Source organism: Haliaeetus albicilla, chromosome 6 (assembly GCF_947461875.1).
Source record: "Haliaeetus albicilla chromosome 6, bHalAlb1.1, whole genome shotgun sequence".
Taxonomy (NCBI): Eukaryota; Metazoa; Chordata; class Aves; order Accipitriformes; family Accipitridae; genus Haliaeetus; species Haliaeetus albicilla.
Window position 1 is genome coordinate 38,719,221 of NC_091488.1, and position 23,912 is coordinate 38,743,132.

Here is a 23,912-nt window from a genome sequence, read left to right on the forward strand (position 1 = left end):
CCCCGCGACCCTGCAAACGCGGCTCTTGGGCTCACGCGGCAGCAGCCGGGCAGCGTAGGATGCCCTACAGCCCTTGAACGCACCGACTGACTTACAGGACAGACCTCTTCTCGATTCTTCTTCCATTACTTAAAGTAAAATCTGTTTACAAGCTAGAGAAGCAATGACCACGCTCCATCTCCTCCGTTCTTCACACTGCTTTTTTAAATGATGTGGCTTAAGGACTTCCCCGTGGCCGGATGCGTTGCAAAAGCTCTCCGAGAAGGAAGCCTAGATTATGTACAAGCTTTTATTATGTGTCAGGCCTGATACACCGACAACAGGAAACATCAGTGTGCTTCGGCGCTATGTCTCATGCCAGGCTTGTGCTGCCTGCACAGATCACTCCCCTCCAAATACACACCATCAGAAAAAAGAAATAAATCACTTTTTAAAGTGAGTTTAATCTATAAACCATAGATTAAAAGATATTCTACCCAACAAATGAAATAGTTTAAGTAAACTTGCCCTCTTTATTAGGAACTTCTTATTCTTTGAGCTTTTTGGCTATTTAAATTGTTTTTCTGATCACATCAGGAAGTAAAAGACATTAGAGCCTCCTTTGTATTGTAAGCATTTCAGTAATATACATGTAACAGAAAAAAACCCTTTGAAAACAAGTTCTTTCTCTAACACACAGATGCAGAGCCCTTTACTGCTACCAACAGATAACAAGAGCCTTCCAAACAGCCTAAATATGTATGAGTAGGAACTAAGAATGAAGTGATCTGGACTTCATGAGCAAGTGCTTTATAAATTAAATGCACTTTTTGATTGAAGTTTTTTGCTATTACTTAAACTGTCATAAGTGGAACAGTGTTTTAACCCACACTTCTGCAACAAAACCAAAGCAAAACCCCAATACCCTCAACCCTTCCCAGGAGACAACTTCAAGTCTTCGTTTTTGTCATATATACATGGAATCATCACCTGTAGTATATAAAAAGTAGTACAGGCCCTTCTAGTAAGCAAAGTTCCCATTTGTAAATACTTACCTCTAACAAGTAAAACAATGAAAAATGCTAATTTGAATCTCATAAAGCAGAGCTGCGATAGTGCTGTAAAACAGATGAAACTAGAAGCTACTGAAAACTTGAAAAAAGGGAAACTTCTGCTTTTTATTCTCACTTTTCATCAACAATTCAACTAAAGTTTTTACTAAATTTCTAGAACGAAGAAATCAGCCTAACATGATATATATGAGAAACAAGATTCTGAAAATATCAGGTGCAGAAAATCACTGTGTATTGGTCTAATCTATAAAATGGGGGTTACTTATTTTATAAATAAATTGCTCTGAAATCTTCTGATAAACACCATAAAAATACAGTCGTCTTCACTGGGATTTGAGTGAGCTGGATTTTGAATAAAGACATTAAAGAGGAAAAAATATCTCTCTGTTGAAAGGTTAATAATCAAAAGACTCAGGACAAGAATGAAAATATCAAAAATAATACAATTTCTTCCCTTCAAGTGAAGAAAATGGAAAGAAAAGGAAGACAGGGCTTTCTCATTAAATAATTTTTTATGTGTAAAGGAAAATACTTAACTGACAACTGAGAAATTCCTTTCCAGTCCCGTTTCATATCAAGTAATTTGAAACATAACCAACCTCTTAACCTAAGTCCCTATTAAAATCCATTTAGAAGCTTAAAGGTTTAAAGAAACCGATTTAAAAATATTTTATTGCTTCTATGTTTCCATATACAGTACATACACAACTGGTGCAACTGGTAACAAGACAAGAACAGAAATGAAAAATCATTTATAGTTCAACTGAATGATATATAAAAGCATAGCGTTCCCAGTCTTCATCTTAAAACTTGAGTAAATCCTCAGTTTCTCCCTTTCTCCTCCCTCTCTATTCCAGAGCTCAAAGAAATGAAGTATTGGTCCTCATTGCAAATCAACTGGCAATTTCCCCTCAAGTTGATTACCTAGAAGTTAGTTAATCTGTTATTAAAAAATTAATCTAAACGTTCTACCAGAAGGTGATTAGACATCTTTGCTAATAGCAGTCCTGTTCTCTTTTCCTCAATTGTCAGAACATCCAAAAAAATATGTTCTTCTCTATCTGTTCTTGGCAGCTGACAGCAATACAAAGTTGCTGTTGAAGAGAGTAGTGAGCACTACAACATTCAGAGAAGAAACATGCTGCCACAACACTTTCACACATGATACGGCTTTATGACGAAAACCAAATGGTTAGTCCACAAATTAAGTAGTTTCCTTCAAAGTAAATGTCTGAAGTCTTATTTTCATTAACATTATTTGGATAGAATTGTTATTCAGGATGAAAGCCTTATACTCTACCTATTTTAAAAAACACACCTGGAAAAGATGAAAGGTCATTTTGCATTGTGCTGGTTTACCTTCCCAGACCTGAATTGGTGTGGTCTCTTTTCAGCAGAGGATAAATTTCCATCAACATATTGAAGTATGAAATAGTTACCTAAAGCTAATGTATGGACAGATACTATGTGAAGCAGTTGTCAGTAGGAACTGGCAAATTGGACCTCCTTAATTCTGATTTGAAAAAGTAAGAATAGATGCTATTTCAGTGTATGTGACTCCTACAGCCATTTTAAAATTGGCAAGTTTATAGGTGGATACTACTGATGACTCTTACATGCTAAAACCATTTATATTTGTTTTTAAAACAGTTCTCAGTTGTCCTTTAAAACAAACAAAACAAAAAACACTGTTCCTGTAGCTGGTAGCATTAGCTCTCTTGGGGCTCCAGCAGTAAGAGCACAATCCTCCTAACATAGCAGCAAACATGGCAACGAGTAAAACATTTCTAATATGAAGACATTTCAACTATTCTGCTCCATGCAACCTACCAATTTTCCTTATTAATCTTCTCGGTTTGCTCACAAAGACTCAACTTTGATATTCTCCTTAAGCATGATGAGCTTATTCAGAAGCACTTCACTACTGTTTTGACGCATTTCTCAGTAAAGCCACTGGTAAAGACTACCTTTGGCCTGAGTGGGACCAGAAATAAGACAACACGGAACACTTCTCTGCTGTTTAATTTGGGGGCTGAATTTAATCAAAACTTTGTTTTCAAAGCACTCCTAGTTAAAACTATAGACAGGCTCAATCAAATTAGCAGCAGCAAACACCATGCCAAGAGGCGCAAAAGCCACCAGCTTGCACGCTGGCAAAACTGCAAATATTTACCAAGCATCTGTATGAAGGGCAACCCTGTGTGTGTTTGGCTTTTGGGTGCAATTTTTTTGACCTTTTATATTGGCAGCAGTGAAGCTCATGAATAAATGATAAAACTGCCAAACACAGAAGGGGCCTCACTGCATGGCCTTGACACTAGTGTGTGCCAGTTACTGTTACCCATTGCCAAACATTGTCAAGTGCATTCAGGTCACTTTACTTCTCCATACAGACACAATGTAGGAATGATGTACAAGAGTAATTACCAGAAGCCCAGCTTTGCAGGAGCGTAACGGAATAGATTTATCTTATAGGGAAGGGAAACACTTTCATTAGTAAACACTTCAAGCTTCAAGTAGGCAAGACTGCAACTTGAACTTGCAGAAACTGCCTGAGACAGTGCCTTCACTGAGGTCATAGTATACACATTTCTCCATTACAAATAAATGAAGAAGTAGACATTGTATCAAAGCTCAGAAGAGATTCAGTAGTACAGGAAACCAAACTAAAATACTGGCTATTTGCATTACTTAGCAGCCATCTGTAAACACCAAGGGTGCCTAACTAGTGTGCTCTATTAAATTTCAGCAAATTCTTGATGACCTAATACTATAGATATTTTGATTGTGCTTCCTTGATTGATATTAGTGATTTTGGTACACTTCCTTCATATTTCTAATTAGGACTTAGAAACAAGAACAGACACTGCTTCTCTGACATACAACTGGAAGGGATGTCCCTCAAACTCTAGAATGTTGAGAGAAAGACTGCTCCCAAAACCTTTCCCAGGTTTCACACACAGTTCTGAGCAGGAAGACCCTGGCAGCAGAATCAGTGTCATATGGATTAAATTAAGCATACAGTGCAGACAACTAGTAAAGCTAATAACCCACATAATTTCTTATTGAATCTTGTCAATTTAATTTAAGGTGCTCTCTAATAATCTCAGATATGAATGACAAGGTTGAAAGGAATCAACCTTGCAGGAAGATATGGCCTGAACAGTCAATTCTTCTTTACCACCCTTCACAGCTACCCAGTTAAGGCTGCCCCACTTATACTGCACGCAAGTACAATAACCAGAGTTCTTCCATACCATCCAGCTTAACTCGATAGCTCCAACAAAGAGCAACTTTACTTCGGCTATAGCAAAAGATGACGTAGGGATACCCACTTGTGCTAAGTTTGCAGAGGGCACACATAAGATAAAAATGCATCTATTTGATTCTTAACAATGACTTCTTTTGGGTGCAAGTTATGTGGCAAGTAATGAGCCAGAGACATCTCCCAAGCATCCACAAAGTGCACAGCAATTCCTGAGAACATTTTCCTCATGACAGAATCAAGCTGAAAGGAATACCAGTCACTGTTAAAGAGGCTCACTTCTGGCCCAAGCTCCTGAACATTAGCGGTTCTGATGATGATTAAAGTCTTGGGGCTGCGATCCAGCAGTTGAATAATTGATCTCCGAATGTTCCTCAGCCGCCGGATATACACTTCCACAGGGAAAGTGCTGAAGTGGGACCATATAGTTATGGCTATCACTGTGTTTCTACCACCCACTATGCCGTTCAGTTCATTGGCAATGTAGCGCAGTTCACTGCTGAAGACTGTTGAAAAGCGAATGGGTGGCCCATGACAGCGGAACTTCAGTAGGATATTGTGCTTCAGGTCCACAGACATGAAAGGGCCCACGTTTTTGGGACTCCCCAGGTTAAATTCCACTAGATCTGAAAAACCAAGAGGAAGCATTAGTGAAAGACGGCATAAGAGATTAAAACTATCAGCAAGATGCTAGGGCCACAGGGCAAAAGTAGCAGTAGATAAGGAAATCTGAACATAATTCTAAGAACTCTAAAAGAAGCAGATGAGTGTCATACATGTGCTAGCTGCATATTTCACAGTGGAGTTTATGGATGCTGAAATTTGCAAGACAGCACACTTCACAAGGCTGTCAATGCCTTTTCCACATTTCCCAAACTATTTTCTTCTCTCTCTCATAAAAAAGAAATTTTCCAAATAGACTCCTTCAGTCACTGTTGCCCTATGAATCCAGTGTTCACAGGAACACTTCTGGCAACTTTAGGACCCCATTAAATTTAAAGATGCCTTCAACTTGTAGGCATTAAGGAGTCTCAACATCTGTGTTCCAACACAATTTAACTGCTTTAGGGGCAAGGGAGGAATACCTAATTGGCTACTGAAATCCTGTTATTTAAGTTAAGGGAAATTATTTAGTTAAAATAAGGGAAACAAGAAAGGGCCCCAAACCAATCAATAGTAACAGAAGTCCTTTGCTACTTCATTCCGAAGTCACTCGTGTGAGTGGGATGCTGCAGGGCCTTACGCAGGCACCCTAAGTGACTTCTGCCATGCCCCCTGGGTGGCCACCTTAACTCACAGCCACAGCAGCGGTCCTTACTGGTGACACGTTTTACAAGGACAATCTTGCAGATACCCTGCGGCCCCATCTCCAAGGCCTACGTGTTTCCAGCGTCTGCTCAAACATTTGACTAACTGCCTTTCTGCCAGGGCTTCTGATAAGGTCTCGTCTTTGTTTTGTCATTGTCATTCAGTAAGATCAGCTCTGTGTCCGAGATGTGAGAAGTAAAGCTTTGCAAAAGTCTTTAAGGACAAAACCAAATTAAAGAAAAATAACCTGGAACAACCGCTGTCAGATATTCAAACCACTGCCTTATTGTAGAGTCTCCAAACAAGTGGATTACTTTCCCCTGTAAGCACTTGGTTATATCATCCGACTTGTTAAAATGATGGATCCAGTGCGTTCTGGGCCTCCACTGGTCTTCGTAGTAATAACCAGAGGGGGAAACCGTGGGACCTTCAGCTCTGTCCATACTGCTTGAATCTGGAAGAGAAAAATCCTTTAAAACTAGCATACATGACAAAACCGGCCTCCGTAGCCTCGACGGACACGCCGCCAGTGCTGCAGGACCTCTCCCCCCGCCGCACGCACGAAGGGCTGGCCGCCCCCCGCCGCACGCACGAAGGGCTGGCCGCCCCCCGCCGCACGCACGAAGGGCTGGCCGCCCCCCGCCGCACGCACGAAGGGCTGGCCGCCCCCCGCCGCCGCGGCGCGCTGCTGCCCTCCAGCGGCAGCCGGGCGGAGCAGGGGCGGCGGCGGCCGCACAGGGCACCGGCCCCGAGGTGACGACCTGGTACCGCTCCGAAAATTTAAATAACATGCGGTAAAATATCCCTCTGTGGGCTAACACACCCGCTCCTCCTCCAACCACACGTGCTGGAAGGGTGCACTCTGAATCATAAGGACTCCAAAACCAGCAAGGGCCAGGACTAAAGCTATCACCAAGGAATTCGCGCGTGCCCTTCGAATGTACTATGAGGGTCTCCAACTCCACGGATTTCGTACTCTCCCTCTGCTATCCAGCCCCTTCCCCTTTTACTGCCGGGGACAGGCGGCCCCCTGAGGAGTGACTGGACCACACCAGGGCAGCTCTGTTCTGCAGGACGCCTATTCAACTTGCAGAAGTCAGTCGATACCTTGCAAGCAAGGGCCGGCGATGACAGGAAGAACAGCTGCCATCTCACGCCTACATCAGTCAAACATTGCCGTATTTCTCTTCGTATCCAGTATGATACTAGTACATCAAACTCCCGTGAGGTCACTACGGGTTCCTCCTTTCCTGCACGTGTATACACATACCCAAACCGAACAAGCTCGGAGCTGTTCCCTGGCACAACCACCAGCTGCGTGGAGCAGCCACGTCCAGCTGTTTGAACACTTTCACCCACCTTGGCATAGAGACTACCTGTTAAGAACAGTCCCTGGCCTGCCCTAACTTGCAGCTGTTTGGGAAAGCACACATTGTCATGGCCAAAATCGTGCCAGGGACCCTTCTAACTGTGTAAAAGTACAGGCAATGGAATTCCAGGGCCCAGAAGCATCCTCTGGTAGATGCTTCATTGTAACACAGGTGTAGCCAAACCCTAAACACTCAAAAAAAAAAAAAATCAGACCATAAGCATCTTTAAACACCCATTCCTAACAGGCATTTTTGGTCTCACCATTTCTATACAATATTCTCTGTGTCTTGCATTAGTAGATGCCAACCTCCTTAGACCTCACAGGGACACTTACTAGTATGTTTGTGTAACACAAAGACTATAATCACGAGTACCACAGAAAAAGCCATTAGAAAGTTTTATCTTCGGATGATTCTTTACATTAGGCAACAGGGACAATGAAGGAAGAGAAAAAACCCCAACTAGTAATGTTGACTCATCCAGTATGTATGAAACAGGAATCCTACAAAGAAAAGGAAAAAACCCTTCATATGGTCATGTAGTTAAAGACTAATTCATAATGTGAATTCACAACTTCAGTTCGTTTGTTTCTTAAGTTTTGATGTAAAAACATTTCAATTTTTTACCTTTTAATTGATTCTTAGACTACACCTATACACATAAAAATGGTACCAGAACAACTTCTTGGTGCCTCACACTAAACCTAATGCCAGCATTTCAAATCTGTGTATAGTATCATACTAGTCTTGCACCAGAATTCAGAAAGCCATTACTTTTGGATGTTAGAGAAGAGAGTAAAAGCTCCAACCTGAATAGCTACAAACCAAGAATAGAAATAAAAGGCTGTATTTCAGAAAAATAAAGTTTAAAAAAATCAACTTGATCTACATTTACCCCCAAACAGAAAGGTATGTGCAAAACCACCAACAACAGAAGAATTAATTTAAGTGTGCCATCAATCCTAACAAATCCATACACCCACAATCATTATACCAATGTATTAAGTTCTTTATTCAGAAACTGTTGTTCTTAGAATGAATTTCCCTGAGGAATACTGTGCTACTCCTATCAACCCTTTCTAACCCAGCATTAATCCCCAAGAAACGCAAGCAGGCTTTGATCCTTTGTAACTTCTGAAAGCAGGGTGACATAATCAAATGTCAAATTTGCGGCAGTTTCTGCGAGGAAATATATAAGATAAAAATAGCAACAAAAAAACATGTCATCTAAAGGATCTGGAGAAAGAAAGGGGGGAAAGTGCTGCTGGCCTAATAGCAGCACTCTATTTTTTTAGTGAACAGCAAAACTAAAAGCAAGAAATGCTGTGGGCTGTTTTCTATTAAGACTTCATTGCTCAGGTCAGGAACTCTACCTTTAAAGCCTCCTACAACCTTATTTAAAAAAAACCAAACAACAACAAAAAAAAACCAACAACAACTGAAAAGCTTTCAATTAAGAAGTAATTCTCTGCATCACATTTTACGCAGTTTTTTTAGAGGCATAAAAAGCACGCGCATGGATATGAATGAGATACACCTCTAAGTTTAACTTAGTACGGACTCTCTCATCATTCTGTTTTTACACAGGGTACAGAAAAATTAGGTTCTGGTCCACAAGTAGGTTCTGACATCCTGTGGTAACACAAATGATAGTAATACTTAAATGTAAATTGTCAAAATCTGTTAGACAAACTTCTTAACAAAGAAAGAAATTAAGAAACACCACACAGGTGGTTTTTCTAGATTAACTTGAGAGTTTGGTGAGCAGTTACTGACAGACATTTTACATCTCTGAGTAAATGCTAGAAAAAAAGGACACTTTTGGCAAGAAACAAGACTTTGTTCTATATAAATTATTTTTTGCCCCAAATCCCATTTATGTACGTATGTATCCCATTTAAACAATTTTGTATTAGTACTGAACTTATATTGCAGTTAACAACCAAAAGCCTTCATCTTCTCAATACAAATTTAAAAGTTAATTTCTATTCCATACTATGAAAACAAACAAATCAATTATTACCTCATCCCTGTTGTTCTTTTTATAAGTTTAATTATGAATTACAAACAAGAATCTTATAAAGTTCACTTTACCTGTAAATGCCTTGGGCTTTACAATTACTGAATCAGGTCCACTGGAGAGTATCGGCCTTTTGATATTCACATCACTTGAACAAAAAATAATAATAATAATATTTGTAAAATTTGCAGGTAGTATTAAACTCATTTTTTCTTCATCTACTTCAAATAAGTACATAGGACTCACACTAAGAATTTTTTACTTTAAGTGTGCTCTACTTGCTATAGCTGAATTCATTCTGTATTAATTTTCCTGAGACCACTACCACTATTCTGAATAAGAATCCAAAATTTCATAGCGCTAGGACACAAATCTTGTGCACATTTTTACTGGCACAAACCTAAATAGAGCTATAAAGCTGTCAGAGGTCTGCAAGAAGCTTTGGGGGATTTACCGCAAAGATGGAAAGTTGCCAACTTGCGGTACGTGTACCACTGCCAGGAGATAAACCACTGAAAGGATATGCTGCAGCAGCAGCTCCCAGCTCTGCCAGCTCTCTATAGGTGCTTCCCACAGCAAATACCTCTCTTGAGGTAGTTACTGCTTTCTGCCCCTGTAATCCCACAGCCTGCTCTGCAGTACGTAGCGAAGCCTGCGGCAGTCCAGCACCACCATCACCACCTGCAGTTCTAGCTCTAGACTAGGCTAGCGGTGGTGCGTCCTGCCTCTGGGGGAGACAGTAGTACCAGCCAACGTCCAACCAACTTCAGATATGTCCAGCAATACGGTCTTCCAGTAAGACAGCAATTTGCTGAATACAGAAACAAAGCTCATCCCCCTAAACACCAAGAGACATCAGAAGTACTTGTTTGTGAACATCAGTGAATTCTGATCATTTTGTGTTGCACACTTATCACTCCTGTACAGCTGTGACAAATGCAGAGATTTAATACTAAGCTCTTGTTCTGACTTTTGTTGCTCTTTTGAAAAGAATCCATGTCTAATGCTTTTCTCCATTTAAGAAATAAATTATTTGGAAAGTCTGTAAGCCATTTCAGCCAAGGATCTCAGAGCTGAACAAAACAAACAAAACAAGCAAAAAAAACCCTCCCACTCCTATTTGGAAACATCACCAATCACATCAGCCATATTTTACAGGCGAACTGCCTGAAGCACAGAAAGTCAAAAGACCCACTTAAAAACTTGATAAGGAATAGCCAAAAAACAATTCCACTGATATTTACTTTTGATTTCTGGTCTTCAATTACAAACATGTACACACACTTTCCTAATTAAGCTATTTGGAGCTGCTACTCTGAAGTGTTTCCCAATTTAAGCCTCAAGTAGACATACTGCTGAAACGCTTTCCTTCAGCACCTTTTTTGGAGAGCAAGGCAGGAGCCTTCAACTACAGTTCTGACACTACACAGTAGCTAACTGTCTAATTTCAGCTGAGGGTATGTACAGAAGCAGTTCTATTACATCTACCCATGCACTAAGAGATGTATTTTTTTTTAAATGCTGAATGCAGAAGAAAAAGATGACTGTAAAACTCATTTAGTTTGACACTTTATATAACATGCACAGATCATTTCCACTTGCACAGCTATTGCTCAGCAGTTTGTTCTACCAGGTGTTTTCTTCATGACTACCTTAAACTTATTCCTAAGATTTGAAAGTCGTACTGAGCAACAAAGAACACACTGCAGTACATGTAAGACAACCTTTGCTGAGGATAAAAGCAATTGGTATTTTGTGTAAAAATAAGTCCAAAACCTGGACCTTTTTCAGGTAGTTCAGACTTCGCCAAAAATACATCTCAAAGCGTTGTTATTGGTATTGCAAGCGTAAGTGTGGAAACAAAAAGTAAGGAAACAGTCCCCCAAACCACCACCAGATTTAGACAGCATGATCTTGTGAAATTTAGCAGGTGCACCAGGGTTGAATTCAAAGCACAGAGACAGAACTACACTCCAAGTTTCTTTAGGGTAAGATTACTGTGTTCTTGCACAGCTGAATGGAGGGGAAGAAAATACTCAACAACTCACATCAAACGCCCGCTCCTGCAGATACACACCTCGTCTAAGGCAATGTCAGGTTTCACCAATAACCTAAAGCTTGCCTTTTAAAAAAAAAAAAAAAAAAAAATTACTTGACTGAGTATATATACATCCAACAACATGCATACCTTTGGAAAAAGAGGCTTTCCTCTTGTGTCAGAAGACCTTTTTGATATCCTCCCTTGGCATGGCTGATTCGGCTGGCACAGGACAGTTTTCGAGGCTTATAACAGAACCATGGCTCACCCGTGTAGAGATCTGTGAAGTTACAGACCGGCAGATCTCCAGGCAAGCAAACATTGCACTCAGTAGTTTCTGAATACCTCCCAGACTTGAATGAGCTTTTGAAATAGACCCTGTCTGGCCTTTCTTCTCGTAAACGCAGGAGGACTTGGATTGCTTCACTCGGATGGACAAGTGACACAGAAACTTTGACCTCTCCTGGCCAAAGCAAGGTAAAGAAGACTTTGTAAAGGCCATTATGGCAATCTACAATCCTTCCCGTTGCTCCAGCTTTCAGCAGAGGAGAGTGAATGCGTGCTTGTAGATAGTCTCCGCCATACTGCTTGGGTTTTCCTTGGAAATCATTCATACGGACAAGTACCTCTAACTGATCACCCACCTTGAAGAACCCACTGGGTTTCACAATCTCAAAGTCACTACGTGCGGGATCAGTGCTTTGTGCAAAGGCAATTTTGCCATCAGGGGGTTTTGGCCACTGTATTGCAGCAAGCAACGATTCCTGTTCTGCTTGCTCTCTTTTGGACAAAGTCTGCTGCTTATAACCACAGTAAGGCTTCCTGGTAGTTTTGGTTGTCTGTGACAGAGAATGCTGAACATTGTTTTCTGTTATCCAATTTGATCCTGAAACTGTGTCATCATCCAGGTGCTGGGGAGACAAAAAAGATAACCTGAAACCATGCTATTAAGTGAAACACTATGAATAACTGATGCTTTGTCAGGAAATGATCCCGAGAACTGGGTTCTGCTTTACAGAGCTCTAAAGCTGACCAAATGAAGCAACTTTACTAGAAGACACAAAACTATTAATCTGACCATGGCCCTTCTACAGAAATAGGTGGGCAACCTGTGGTTACTCTGCTCTGGCAAAGAGGGTTTTATATAAATCAGGCCCAATATTTTTCATGGCAGTATTGTGGCTACCAATGTATTATATAAATATCTACAATATGAAAAAAATTACAGAAGGTTGTATGATTAAATAGCAAATTGTAACTCATGTTTAATTTTCTTACTGTAGTAAGATTTTAGTCTTCGAGCACAATGAAGTCTAATAGCTGCTCAATATAATGCAAAGAAATAGGGTTTCTGTGAGACATTACACTGCACATGAAGCTGATACACCCTCGCACATGCCTTCTAGAGAAGTCCACTGCATGTAGCAGCTGCAGTCATTTATCTGGTCACACTCACATCACTTCTTATCTAATTATCTGAAATGTGGGTTTCCATGTAACATATAGATTTAAAGAAATGGAAAAAAAGAAAGGAATGCTCCAGGGGCAATGAATTCACAAACTGATGGGCAAGTAAAATAGCCTTGCACAAGCTAGGACTAAACTAAGGCAAAAAAAATGTTTGATTATTTTTAAGATTTTAAAATCCACATACAGCTTCTTCTAGAGCCAAATGAAACACAAGCAAAGATCCCCTAATCCACACAAGAGTTTAAAAACTAAAATAATTAAATACAATGCTAGACTAAGAGAGGGGGCTTCTGCTGTGACTTGAGATCAGCGTCCAAAACTGTATTTTTATGCAAATGACTGCAGAGATACCATCTTCTTCATGACATCACACAATTTTGCAGGTTTGCATGAGGGAAATTTGAAAAATAGCACAGTCTAAGACTCCAGAGCTACCTGTGAGATTTCTAATCAGCCAACCTAAACTTACACCTCAAATATGCACAAAATCAGCAGTTGAGTACTTAATTATCAGGTATATATAGTAGAACTTATCCATACACATATTTCATTGAGAAGCAAAATCGTTTTTCAAGTAAAGATTAAAATTATGCAACGTATCACTTACATGGTACCAGAGCATAGGCTAGTTTAGATTTGAAAGATTGCTAAAAAATTGAAACTATGCTATTTGAAATTTTTTAAAAGATCACTGTACTTACCAATATACTAGTGTTTTCTGTTTACTTCCTCCATAATTAACTGCTCAGTAATGTACTAAAATTCCCAGCACTTACATTAAAGCCTTATTTTTTGTTATAAACCTTTCTTACTTCATTGAAATATCACTTATAGTACATGTAGATACTAAGTAGTTCCCCCCCCCGCTACATTTTATTTGAATTTGCCAGGATATTAAAATAATTTGAATGACACAAGAGATTCCATATATTTTTTTAGAAGAAAGGTAAACCTAACAAGCAATAGAAACGCAGAGGCTTTTGAAGGCTGTCACATAAGAAGTTGGTTTTGATCAGCTTAAGACTAAGAGGATAATGAGCACACTAGGATGTCGGAGGGATACACAGAATCTTGTCTGTTTGATATCCACCTTAACTATAAAACCTGAAATTGTAAGTTGTTACATTTTAACTATAAAATGTAAATTGGCAGGTATCCACAGATACACAAAATATTAGTATCACAATAGAAGCTTTTGCTTCTGTTTTACATTTCCACCAAGGATTTAACAAATTTTTCCTGAAGGCCATCTGAAGTTATTTGTAATTATTTCTATTTTCCATCACAGCAGGCAAAAATGCAAATGTAATAATGCACATTACTTTTATTAATCCAGTAAATTTCAGGCAAAGATGAGAATGGATCTCAGGCATAGTTCTACTTTAGATCTTGTCTATATGCATTCTTTAATTAAGCCAAGTTTCTATTTTTGGATACCTTCTCAACTTCTTCCTTTCACTTGCTCATGCATATACATAACACAGAAAATCCTGCATGGAAATATTTTTAAAAATTAGCTATATATTTTGATGCATCCAACAAGCTGGTAACCATGTCTCAGCAAAAATATCTATGCATTTACCTAAGGAGGGGCAGAGAGGGAGAATACGTGTGTTTGATTAATTCTTGTGTTCAGCATAAGCTCTCGAGAGAAAGTTTCTGTATTTCAGTTGGTTCTTCAATGGTTGGTACTTTGAGGGGGGGGGGGGACATTGAAAAAAATAATTCTTTCAAATGAAGAAGAGAGATGGCTACCTAAGGCAGCCTTAAAAACAGACCTATCGCTATTTTTAACCTTCTATAAATTTCTTCAGGGTTTTTAACCCAGTCTTTCTGTCAGAGATGAAGAAGATGTTGCTTTTGGCCTAGCTAGCCTTTCTGAAGTCTTTCCAAGGGCATACCTATATCTTTCAGTGGAAAAGGGTGCAGAGAACACGAAGGCAACAAACTGGTACATTCAGAAAACAGAGCAGAGAACGTAGTTCGATGTCTCTAAAGCAGCCCACCTACACAGCCTTTTTAGCAAAGCACAAGGCCAAAGCTCTTCACTTGTATGCAGCTGAGGTCCCAGACAAGCACCGTCACTTCAACTCCAGCATCTCCAGGTCATGACCCATTAGGCAGAATAGATCATACCACAAATATTTCCTCAATCAATCTTCAAAGGGGCAGGGGGGAACCTCTGTGAATGTAAAACCAGAGCTTCTTCAACATCCTGAAGGACCATGCTTTCTCTAACATCCTTGTTCATGTTTACCGCCCTCTTCCAAGCCCAAACAGGATCACATATTAGCGCAGAATTATAAGCTTATGTGTGAAAGTAAACTACACCATGTATGCTATTCACAGGAGAAAATATTACAGAGATTCCCTTTCTCAGTTAAGAAAGGGAAAGCTTCAGAGTCAATTAATATACCGAAGATCCTTGACTGGAATAGAAAAGCTTTCCAAACCATCTTCCTTTCTGAAGTGCTTTCCAGGCTCATCTCCAAACAAGTGCTCAAGTTCTCCTACCCCTATGGATACGCATGGCTTGACCTGAGGCAGATTAATAGCTTAGCCCCACTCCATTTCCTACCCACTCTTTCACTGGCATTTCCAAATCTCTCTGGCTCTTTTATGTTAAGAAGTCATACTGAGCCCATGCAAAACTGTGGGCTCTCTACTCTAGTTAGTAGCCAAAACAAAATAAAATTTCTTTAAGTAGGGCAGATAAAGAGGATTTCTCAAGATTTCTCAAGACTCCTCTTCCTTTATGACACAGATTCTTTTAATTTTTCATACAGTCTCCATGTTGAATAACACTTGCCCTGCTTTGCTTATTTCCATATATACTCCAGTCAGGGTGTTTTGATTTTGAGTGCAATTCCCAAGGGGTTTTGTTTGTTTGTTTGTTGGGTTTGAGGGTTTTTTGTTTGTTTGTGTGATGGGGTTTTTGCTGTTGTTTTTTGTTTGGGTTTTTTTAATTATTATTATTTTTTATTTGCTGCATTCTGAAGTTAACAAAACCCAAATGTGACCACAAAGTAATTTAATGGATGTCTGCCAAGTAACACAGGCAGGACAGAACAGATTACATGTCAATTAAGCACAAACAAATCCACAAGCTGTTCCTGGTGCACAAGAGATGTCATAAAAAGGAAAAAAGGAAGCTGTATTTTCAGGAAAACTAATGAAAGTTTGAGCTCAATGACTCAGCTTTTAGCATTCTCACTGCCAGCCAAGCAAAAATTAAATATAACATATAGGCCCACCCAGACAATCATGCTCTCAAGGATATTCTGGAAGTGTCACAGGGTACTTGGTTAGACCTGCAATGAACACTTGTCCTCAGTTAAATGCAATAACGTTGGGGGCCAATAAAAAATGTTCAGTATTTCAGTTGCTTCTGAAAAGGTGGAACTCCATCTCAAAGCCCAGTGTCTTCCACTAGCTGTAACTCTTAGCTTGGCCTAGTACATTCAGAATGATTGTTGTAAACCTGCATATGTCACTAACATTAGAGCAGGAAACATCACAGGAGATTCCCAGATGACAGGCATGGGGGGGGGGGGGGGGGGGTGTTCCAGTTTGCCCAATAGAGAGTCTTAATTTATGCAGCAGACAATATTTGAAACTGAGCAAATACCAATTACTGAAAGGTCAGTCATCTTATTTTCAGTAAGTTTACACTCCAGGTACTTTATTCCTGTTTGTTGACTAAGCCAGGCATGAGATCAGTTCACTGTCTTTTACTGTCTCACAGCACTGAGCGGGTACTAAGTTACTCTAAATGTCAATGTCAATCCTAAAAAGCCATCACCTGGCAGACAAATGTTCCAGCAATAATCCAAATAAGATGATGCAGTTATCTTTTGTAGGCACCTGCAATTTAGCAGCAAGAATAAAAAACTTTGTTACATAGTTCTCTTTTTCAGTTTCAGCTGTTTGATTCCACACACCATTTCCTTCATCCTTGCAAGGAACTTCCCTTCTCCCCATACACTCTCTTTTCTAAGTGCTTTAAATAAAAGAATGCTCACAACCAATCCTGAAGTGGTTCTGTTGCTCTAAAGGCAATTGGTACAAATATACAAACTTTCCTTTATCCTAAAGGCATGATGTTGTTCCTCAACAACCACCTGATATTTCGCCATGCAGGTTTACAGCAATTGTTCTGAATGTACTAGGCTAGGCCAGACTAAGAGTTACAGCTGGTGCAAGAACATTTTTTCTGTCTGGCTGTGTTTGCAAAATAAATATAATAAAATAAAAATACATTTCTTCTGGTACTATAATGCAGTGGTCAGCTGTGGACTTCAAGGGAGGAGCTACTCCATACTAAAATGCAAATTAAACAATAAGCAGGCTATCAAATGTTTTGTGTACAGCTTGACTTTTTTTTTTTTTTTAAAACATGAGGTAAGAAAAGTAAAATTCTGACACAGGTGGAACCTGACATGAGTTGAGAGGGTATCAGTAGTAATGTAAGAATTCAAGAGGGAAGATTCCAACATGAAAAAAGTATAAAATCCTAAAGAGAAAAAGCAGGGAGGCTGGCTGGAGGCTAGTTGATAATTGCCTTAGCTCTTTAGCTTTAGCCAGCTAGATTAGATAATTTGGGGATGAGAAGCATGGCTGATGCATTTACAAACACATTTTCAGCAGTAACCAACAATAAGCCCTCCTTCCAGAGCCTGAACGGATTTGGTTACAGATACTCTGTGAAAGCTTTCTAAAACCTTTTCTAGCTTTGATCTCTGACTGAAAAGAATCAGCATAGATACCTACACTAGACTGCCTAGAAAGCTATGGCAGACAGAGACAAATACCAGAGCAAGTCCATTCAGAAAAGTCAAGACAACAAAAGGGGTTAGAGTTGCATGTCATGGCATAAAGATTTACCAGCAACACAATACTTAACCGAGTTTGGAATATCAGATATGTAAAGGTCAACAAAGCCACATAGATACTTATCATGAATAGTGTCAAGAAAAAGCACAGAGCGAACACCCATACTGCATTTTTCATTTCACTCTCCAAGCTCTGCCAGAGCCCTTTTCTCTAAGAAACATAATTTAAAGAAAAGAAATAAAATAGTCTAAGATTCAAAATATCAACACTGTTCTTCATGCAACATCTAGGCCAAAAAAAAAACCACAAAAAGAGACAACATAAGAAAAGCTACCTTCTATGTTACACAAAAACAATCACCCTAACTCAATCCAAAGGTCCATCAAACACAGTATTTTGATTTCCAGTAGTTTCTGACAGCAGGTGTGTGGGAAAAGAATACAGGCCAAACATGTTGTGATACTTCCTCCTGAAGAGTTAATCCAGTTTCTACCACTTCATGGCTTAGAGACTTCTTAAATGCTAGGGTTGACATCTTTAAGATTTAGTATCCCCTAAGAGATTTTTCTTCTACGAATTCATCCAGACTTTTTGAACATACGCTTTTAGCAGCTACACAGTCTTACTGCAAGGACTTCTGTAGCTTTGCTGCAATCCATAAAAAAACCACCCCTGCTTCCTTTGAATTCAGCATCTGCAGGTTTTATTTAATGTCTCCACTAGTACTGGAATAGGTAACAAACATTCATTCTTTAGTTATCGATCCTGTGCCACTTGTGATTTTAGACCTCTCAAACATCCTCCTTGCCCTTATCTGAACCTCCTCCAATTCAACTACATCTTTTTCAGGGTGAGAGGGGATTTTACAGCCCCTCTTTTGGATCATTTTATTTGGGCATCACCAGCCAGGAGGGAAAAAGACTCTGCAAGCAGGACACATACAACTTAAAAGCATAAAGCAATTATTGATTGACTAACATGCATAAAAGACTGCTACAATTTAATGAGGTATTAGGCTAAGCATTATTATGCTCACCCACCAAATGCCACACTGGACAGTCTGGCCAGGCAGACAGCCAACAGGCAGGGTCAGCCTCCAAGGCTCCTCAGTGATTTTATCTGTCTTGACTTTAGTCTGCGGTTACTGACTAATGCAGTTTGAAAGTACCTCTGCACTAAAGTGGTAAGTAAAATGAAGAAACATGCAAGTCAGACACAGCAGAGGGAAAAAGGAAAAGGCAAAGAAAAGTTGCATCAGTACAGGCTGGAGATCAGCTAGCTAGATAACAGCTCTGTAGAAAAAGACCTAGGGAATCTGGTGGACAGCAAACTGACCATGTGTCAACAGCATAGCATTGTGGCAACGAATTAACAAGGGCATAACCAGCTGATCGAGCAAAGTGGTAACTCCCCTCAACTTGACCTTGGTGAAGCCATACCTAGAACACTGTGTCTGGTTTTTGGACACCCCAGACCAGAACCAAACTGAATAGACCAGCTAAGAACCCCTGCGAGGATTAGGGGACTGGAGTACATGACAGAAGGGAGACACTAAGGGAACCAGACTTTTTTTTTTTTTTTTTTTTTTTTTAAGTCTGGAGAAGACCGAGAGGGCATCTAACTGTCTAACTGCAGTCTTTCACTTCCTAAAGGGGAGTCACAGAGGAACTGGAGTCAGAACTACACACTAAAAGGACAAGAGGCAAATTCCACCTGCACATAAGAGAAACATTCTTCCCTACGAGAGAGGTGCAGCACCACAACAGGCTGCCTAGACACTCTGTGAAATCTGACCATCCTTGAAGAAGGTCAAAACTCAACTCAACAATAACCTGCACAATACAAGCTAACTTTGAAGTTAGCCCTTTGAGGAGGGTGTTGGATTAAATACCTCCAAACTTCCCTTCCAGTCTGAATTTTCTGTGATTCCAAGTTTAAGCTAAATGCTGTCAGTCACAATTCTAACCTCACACTCAAAGAAGAATAATGTTGCTCAAGCCCTCTTGGAGAAGAAACAGGCTCCACTTACCTCTAACTGAAAAAAATTGTGGACCAGCACCACAATAGCCAGTACTGCCATAAGCAGGCAGAAGATCTGCAATCTGAACGAGTCACGCCACATTGTCCATTCATGTCTTTCCCTCCCATGTTAGACGCTGCCATGACTTCCATTCACCACAAACATGAATGTCATTTCGTCTTGGTAGTGCACAAGAGAATTCAGTTGACTTCCACTTCATTCCTGCAAATGCATTTACAAAAATTATATTAAATCCCCAAAATATTATTAGAAGTAAATTTGAGTTTAACACTGAAAGTATATAAATGGCGGAACTTCGCACAACAACAACTGGTACAATAGAACTGTAAAGTCAAGACAGATTTTTGTGACATTAATCTGAACAGTACTGTCTATTATGTTACTTAATTCTCTTGGGCATGTCAAGGCAAAACCTTACCATAAAGCTAGTCTCACCTGTATTTGATATAAAACAAAAGCAAAAGAACATTTCTTTCTGGCAACCAAAAAACCAACACGAACAACAACCACCCTATTTATCCATCAGGCCACACTATCACCATCCAGCCATCATGAGTCCAAGACTTCCAGCAGAAACTTGTGTTTTTAGACATCTCCCTATTTACCTGATTAGAGATTCCAGTCAGTTAAAGATTAAGGTCTGAAGCAAGTCTAGATAAGCAAGATAAAAGATACTTTCTCGAGTTTTCTGCTAGGGAGAGGGGAGAAAATAGCTGTAACACCTATCAGTTAAACAAGAGATACTTGACAGTTGAATGCACTAAAATGGAACTTCAGAAGTCTTCTACAAGATTAGACTACATCCTCCCTGTTGGTTTTGTGGTCTGTTTGTTTGGGGTTTTTTAATTATTCCTTTTACACCATGTACTCTTATGCAGCTCTAACGGTAAAAAAAGTAAACTTCTGGGAAGAATGCAGGGTATTGGGTTTTAGTTGTGTTGTTCATGATTTTTTTTTTTAATAAAATACAACAACAGTCATGTTTTCAATAAAATATAATTTTCGTGAAATATATTGTTTCTTTGAGGTTGCTTGATGGCTGATCCATTATAAAATCACACTTAACAACTGTTGATAATCAGTTCTCACAGCTTAATGCTTGTTCAGTTTGACACATATCTTCCTTCTTTTTTAGAGGGACAATTTTGAGGCAGTCATTTTGCAAGCAAAAAGGGTACCGTTCTTGCAGAAGGAGAAGCTCTAAACTTGGAAACAGGCAACAGATGGCAAGGAGAGACAGTCAAAAGACACCAGCCTCTTTAAACCTAATATTCTCAAAGCAGCATTACTCATACAACCATCCACCAAGTGCAACAACATAATCAAATTATTTGATAAGCTTCGTATAACTTTCTATAAATAGTATAACTGAGAAGTTATACAATTTATTAAGACTATATGAAGAATGCTGTGTAAATTTAAACTAAACATAATGATACGTTAAATATAAAAATCAGCTAATTCAATCATTCATTAAATGAGCATAGACTAGAAAACTGAAATATATTACTGGTATAACCAGGACAGTCTCAAAATAGACCACACATGAAATTGCTTTACAAGGATTATAGGGATTATAACTTCAAATGCTTTGCTGAGAATGTATTACAGAGATTGTATTTCCAACTGATAAACAAGCATTGAAAGAGCAAGACAGCCATTAAAGTATCAAACTGACAAAATGCAACAAAACCGCAGCTTTGTTGGAACAGTTCTGCACTAAAGTACTAAATTTGTATAAAATATCAAGTCAGGTTTTAAATGATAACTGATAATGAATATACCTAAATACATTAAAATGCTAATTTAAGGCCATATATGGCCATTTGAGGAACAGAAACAAACACACTAGAGAAAAAGGGGTTTTCCAATTTTGTTGCCGAGAATTCTCTTCAAATCACCAAAAAGCACAAGACACTGAAAATTAATAAAACGTAATTTCATACGCTTCAAAAGGCCATGGAGGTTACTCCCCTGTATTTTTGTTCAAAAGCTTTTGTGCAAATTTTTCTGTATTTCTGTAAACGTCACGTGTTCTAAAACATTCAAATGTACAGGTTTAGAGCTTCCTTTATACTTCTGGTTTCACCATCCCTCAATAATTGATCTAGTTCTTTTTATATATATAATGGAAGCACTTAAATACACCAAAAAGCCTTAGATTCTTACCCTATTCTTGGAGCATTCTCTGAAGCCACTCACACAAAAGGCCAAAAATAACCTTGAAAACAATACAGAAAAAACCCTCTATGCATATATATATACACACACACAAGTATTTTTTTAATAAAATCTTGTATATTGGTGGTTTGCTTGCAGTAACACAAAATAACACAGCAGTTAAGACTCCTCACCTGTAAAATTAATTGTTTCTACAATAATCCAGGGATTATTTTAAATTTTTTTTAACTGCAGTCCTATACCTTTGAATTTACTGCTATTTATTGTTAAGCATAACTCCTCTCCGCTTTGTTCCGTGTTCTTACACGTCCCATTTTGCCCAAGGTTAAAAACAAAAATGAGCTCAGTGACATTTTTATGAAGAGTCTTCAAGCTCTCTTATGCTCAAACACGAGATTGGTCGGGGTTTTTTTCGGGGTGGGGGGTGTCCCCAAGTCGTTAAATATTGTCAGCTCTCTATCCCAATACTTCTCCAAGCCAGCAGCATTACAAAAGCACGCACCAGCGCAACTACTTCCAAGAACCGTCTCGCAAATCGCCAAGGCAGACGAGCCGCTAACTCTGGCGATGCCAAACCCCTTTCGCTGAGGCACCAGGTTTCCAGGCGAGACGCTGGCCTCGCTGCAGCCACAGAAAACCCGTTTTCCTACCGTTCTTCCCCGTTCAGCCCCCGCGGTAGCTGACATTCAGAGGTCAGCCCGGATCCCCGACAGGAGCCCGGCTCTGCCGCAGCTCCCTGCGGCCGTTCTGGCCTCGGAGAAGGAGCCCGGCCGAGCTCCGCCGTTCGGGAATACGCGCCCACGACTCGGAGACCCGGGCCGGGGGAAGGCAAGCAGGAAGTGCCGCTGCCGGCAATGTAAATCCTAAAGCTGTATTTTACTTTTTATCGCGCTCTTCCGAGCCGCGGCACACCTTCGCCCGCGCTTCGGCAGCCCGGGCACAGGCGGCGGGGCCGGCCGGCCGGCCTCCGGGCTGCCACGGCGGCTCGCAGCCCTCGGGGGGAGCGGCACACGGGGCCGCCGGTGAAAGCCGGCAGCCCCCGCACCGGCAGGAAGCGCCTTCGGCCGCCGCCGAGGTAGTAAAACCCGAGCGACGCCCGCAGCGCGCCTGTGGCGGCAGGCGGGCCCGGCAGCGGGGGGATGTAAGCAGGACACCCGCCAACGCCGGGAGCCCTCGCCTCAGCCGGGCACCCGCCCCCGCCACGGACGCCCCAGGCCGCCGGGCCTCCCTCCCTCCCACGGCCCCGGCCCCGCTGCCGCCCCGGCTCCCCCTCAGACAAGCCCCGCACACCGCAGGCCCCGGCACCTCGCGTCCCCTCACCGCAGCCCCAGCCGTTTCCCCCGGGCCAGGCGGCGGCCTCGCCCCCGGCCCGCAGGCGGCTCGCCGTATATCCATCGGCCCCGCCGCCCCTCCTTCCTGCCCGCCCCCGACACGGACGGCAGCTGCCGCGGCACCACCTCCCGGTCCCGCCCCGCTAACGATCGCCCCTGTCGGCCGCCGCCTCGGCCCCGGCCTGGAGAGGGAGCGCAGGCCGCCGCTGAGGGACCTGGCGCCGGCGGGGGAAGCTCCTGCCTCAGCTAGGCTGAAAAGGGTGACGCTGAGGGGAAGAAAAAACACGGAAAACCGCACGCACTCACGGCCGGGCATCCTTCTCCACCGAGAAGGGCGCCGGGTAATGGGGGGGGGGGGGGGGGGCGGAAAAGGTCCCTATAATTTTGGAGTCACCGTAGGTGAGGCCAAAGAAACCGGGATGTGGGGAGGCTGGTGCGGAGCCCAGGTTTATGGCCCGGGTGGCAATACCGGGCTCCTCTCCAGGGTCCACCCGGCTGCGCCCCCAGTCAAGAAATAAGGTGCTGAGGGGAACCGTTACAGCTCAAACATAGCTGAGCCTGGGGCTGAAGGTGAACATGGAAGGGAGATAGTGAGGTGGTGTCTTGGAACAGCAAAAAGATTACAAAGCAGGGAGAGGCTGGTCCACGGGCCAGCTGCAGGGGCTGAGCTAGGGAGATGGGCACAGGATAGCAGAATTGGGCAAAACCAGCTCCGTTAAAGGCAGGACTTCAAAACGCTTGAAGAGATGCACGCAGTCAGCGTTGACTTTGGCACCCTGCACCAGAGCTGCGTGGCACTTTCAATCCGGCAAGAGGACGTCTGCAACTGGATTTGCCATCATTTGTACATGCTGCGTAAGTCTGGGAATGCCTTTTTCCAAAACATTGACCTGCTAGCAGTTGTTCGCACCAATACTGCTAAAGGCTCGATCTTACTTTTACTAAGGAACACTTGGCTTGCTTAAAACCAGGAACAGAGACGGAACAGCTGAAGTACTCCTGT

At 41.3% G+C, this 23,912-nt stretch overlaps 1 protein-coding gene across 6 annotated transcripts; it reads right to left on the bottom strand.

The window, feature by feature from the left end:
- Positions 1-275: 275 nt before the first annotated feature.
- Positions 276-23,010, bottom strand: NXPE3 (neurexophilin and PC-esterase domain family member 3). 6 transcript variants are annotated; one of them, XM_069785595.1, is made up of 7 exons: positions 22,899-23,010; positions 21,567-21,618; positions 19,386-19,598; positions 11,204-11,964; positions 9,090-9,163; positions 5,873-6,079; positions 276-4,943 (listed from the first exon to the last, which is right to left on the bottom strand). In XM_069785595.1, exons 3-7 carry the CDS (start codon positions 19,476-19,478, stop codon positions 4,393-4,395), a joined length of 1,686 nt encoding a protein of 561 aa, XP_069641696.1. In that variant the 5' UTR covers positions 19,479-19,598; positions 21,567-21,618; positions 22,899-23,010; the 3' UTR covers positions 276-4,392. The 6 variants fall into 6 exon arrangements, with proteins under 6 accessions (XP_069641696.1, XP_069641698.1, XP_069641697.1 ...); XM_069785597.1 differs by lacking the exon at positions 22,899-23,010 and adding an exon at positions 22,093-22,175; XM_069785596.1 differs by lacking the exon at positions 22,899-23,010 and adding an exon at positions 21,752-22,042.
- Positions 23,011-23,912: the final 902 nt, after the last annotated feature.

Bases quoted from the DNA above. Each gene is read 5' to 3' on its own strand.
- NXPE3 (XM_069785595.1), bottom strand. From the start codon at position 19,478: ATGTGGCGTGACTCGTTCAGATTGCAGATCTTCTGCCTGCTTATGGCA. The intron at 11,965-19,385 runs GTAAGTGGAGCC...TTGTCTCCCCAG, and splicing joins ACAATTTTTTTCAGTTAGAG to CACCTGGATGATGACACAGT. The intron at 9,164-11,203 runs GTATGCATGTTG...TTTTTGTTCAAG, and splicing joins GAAAGCCTCTTTTTCCAAAG to TGATGTGAATATCAAAAGGC.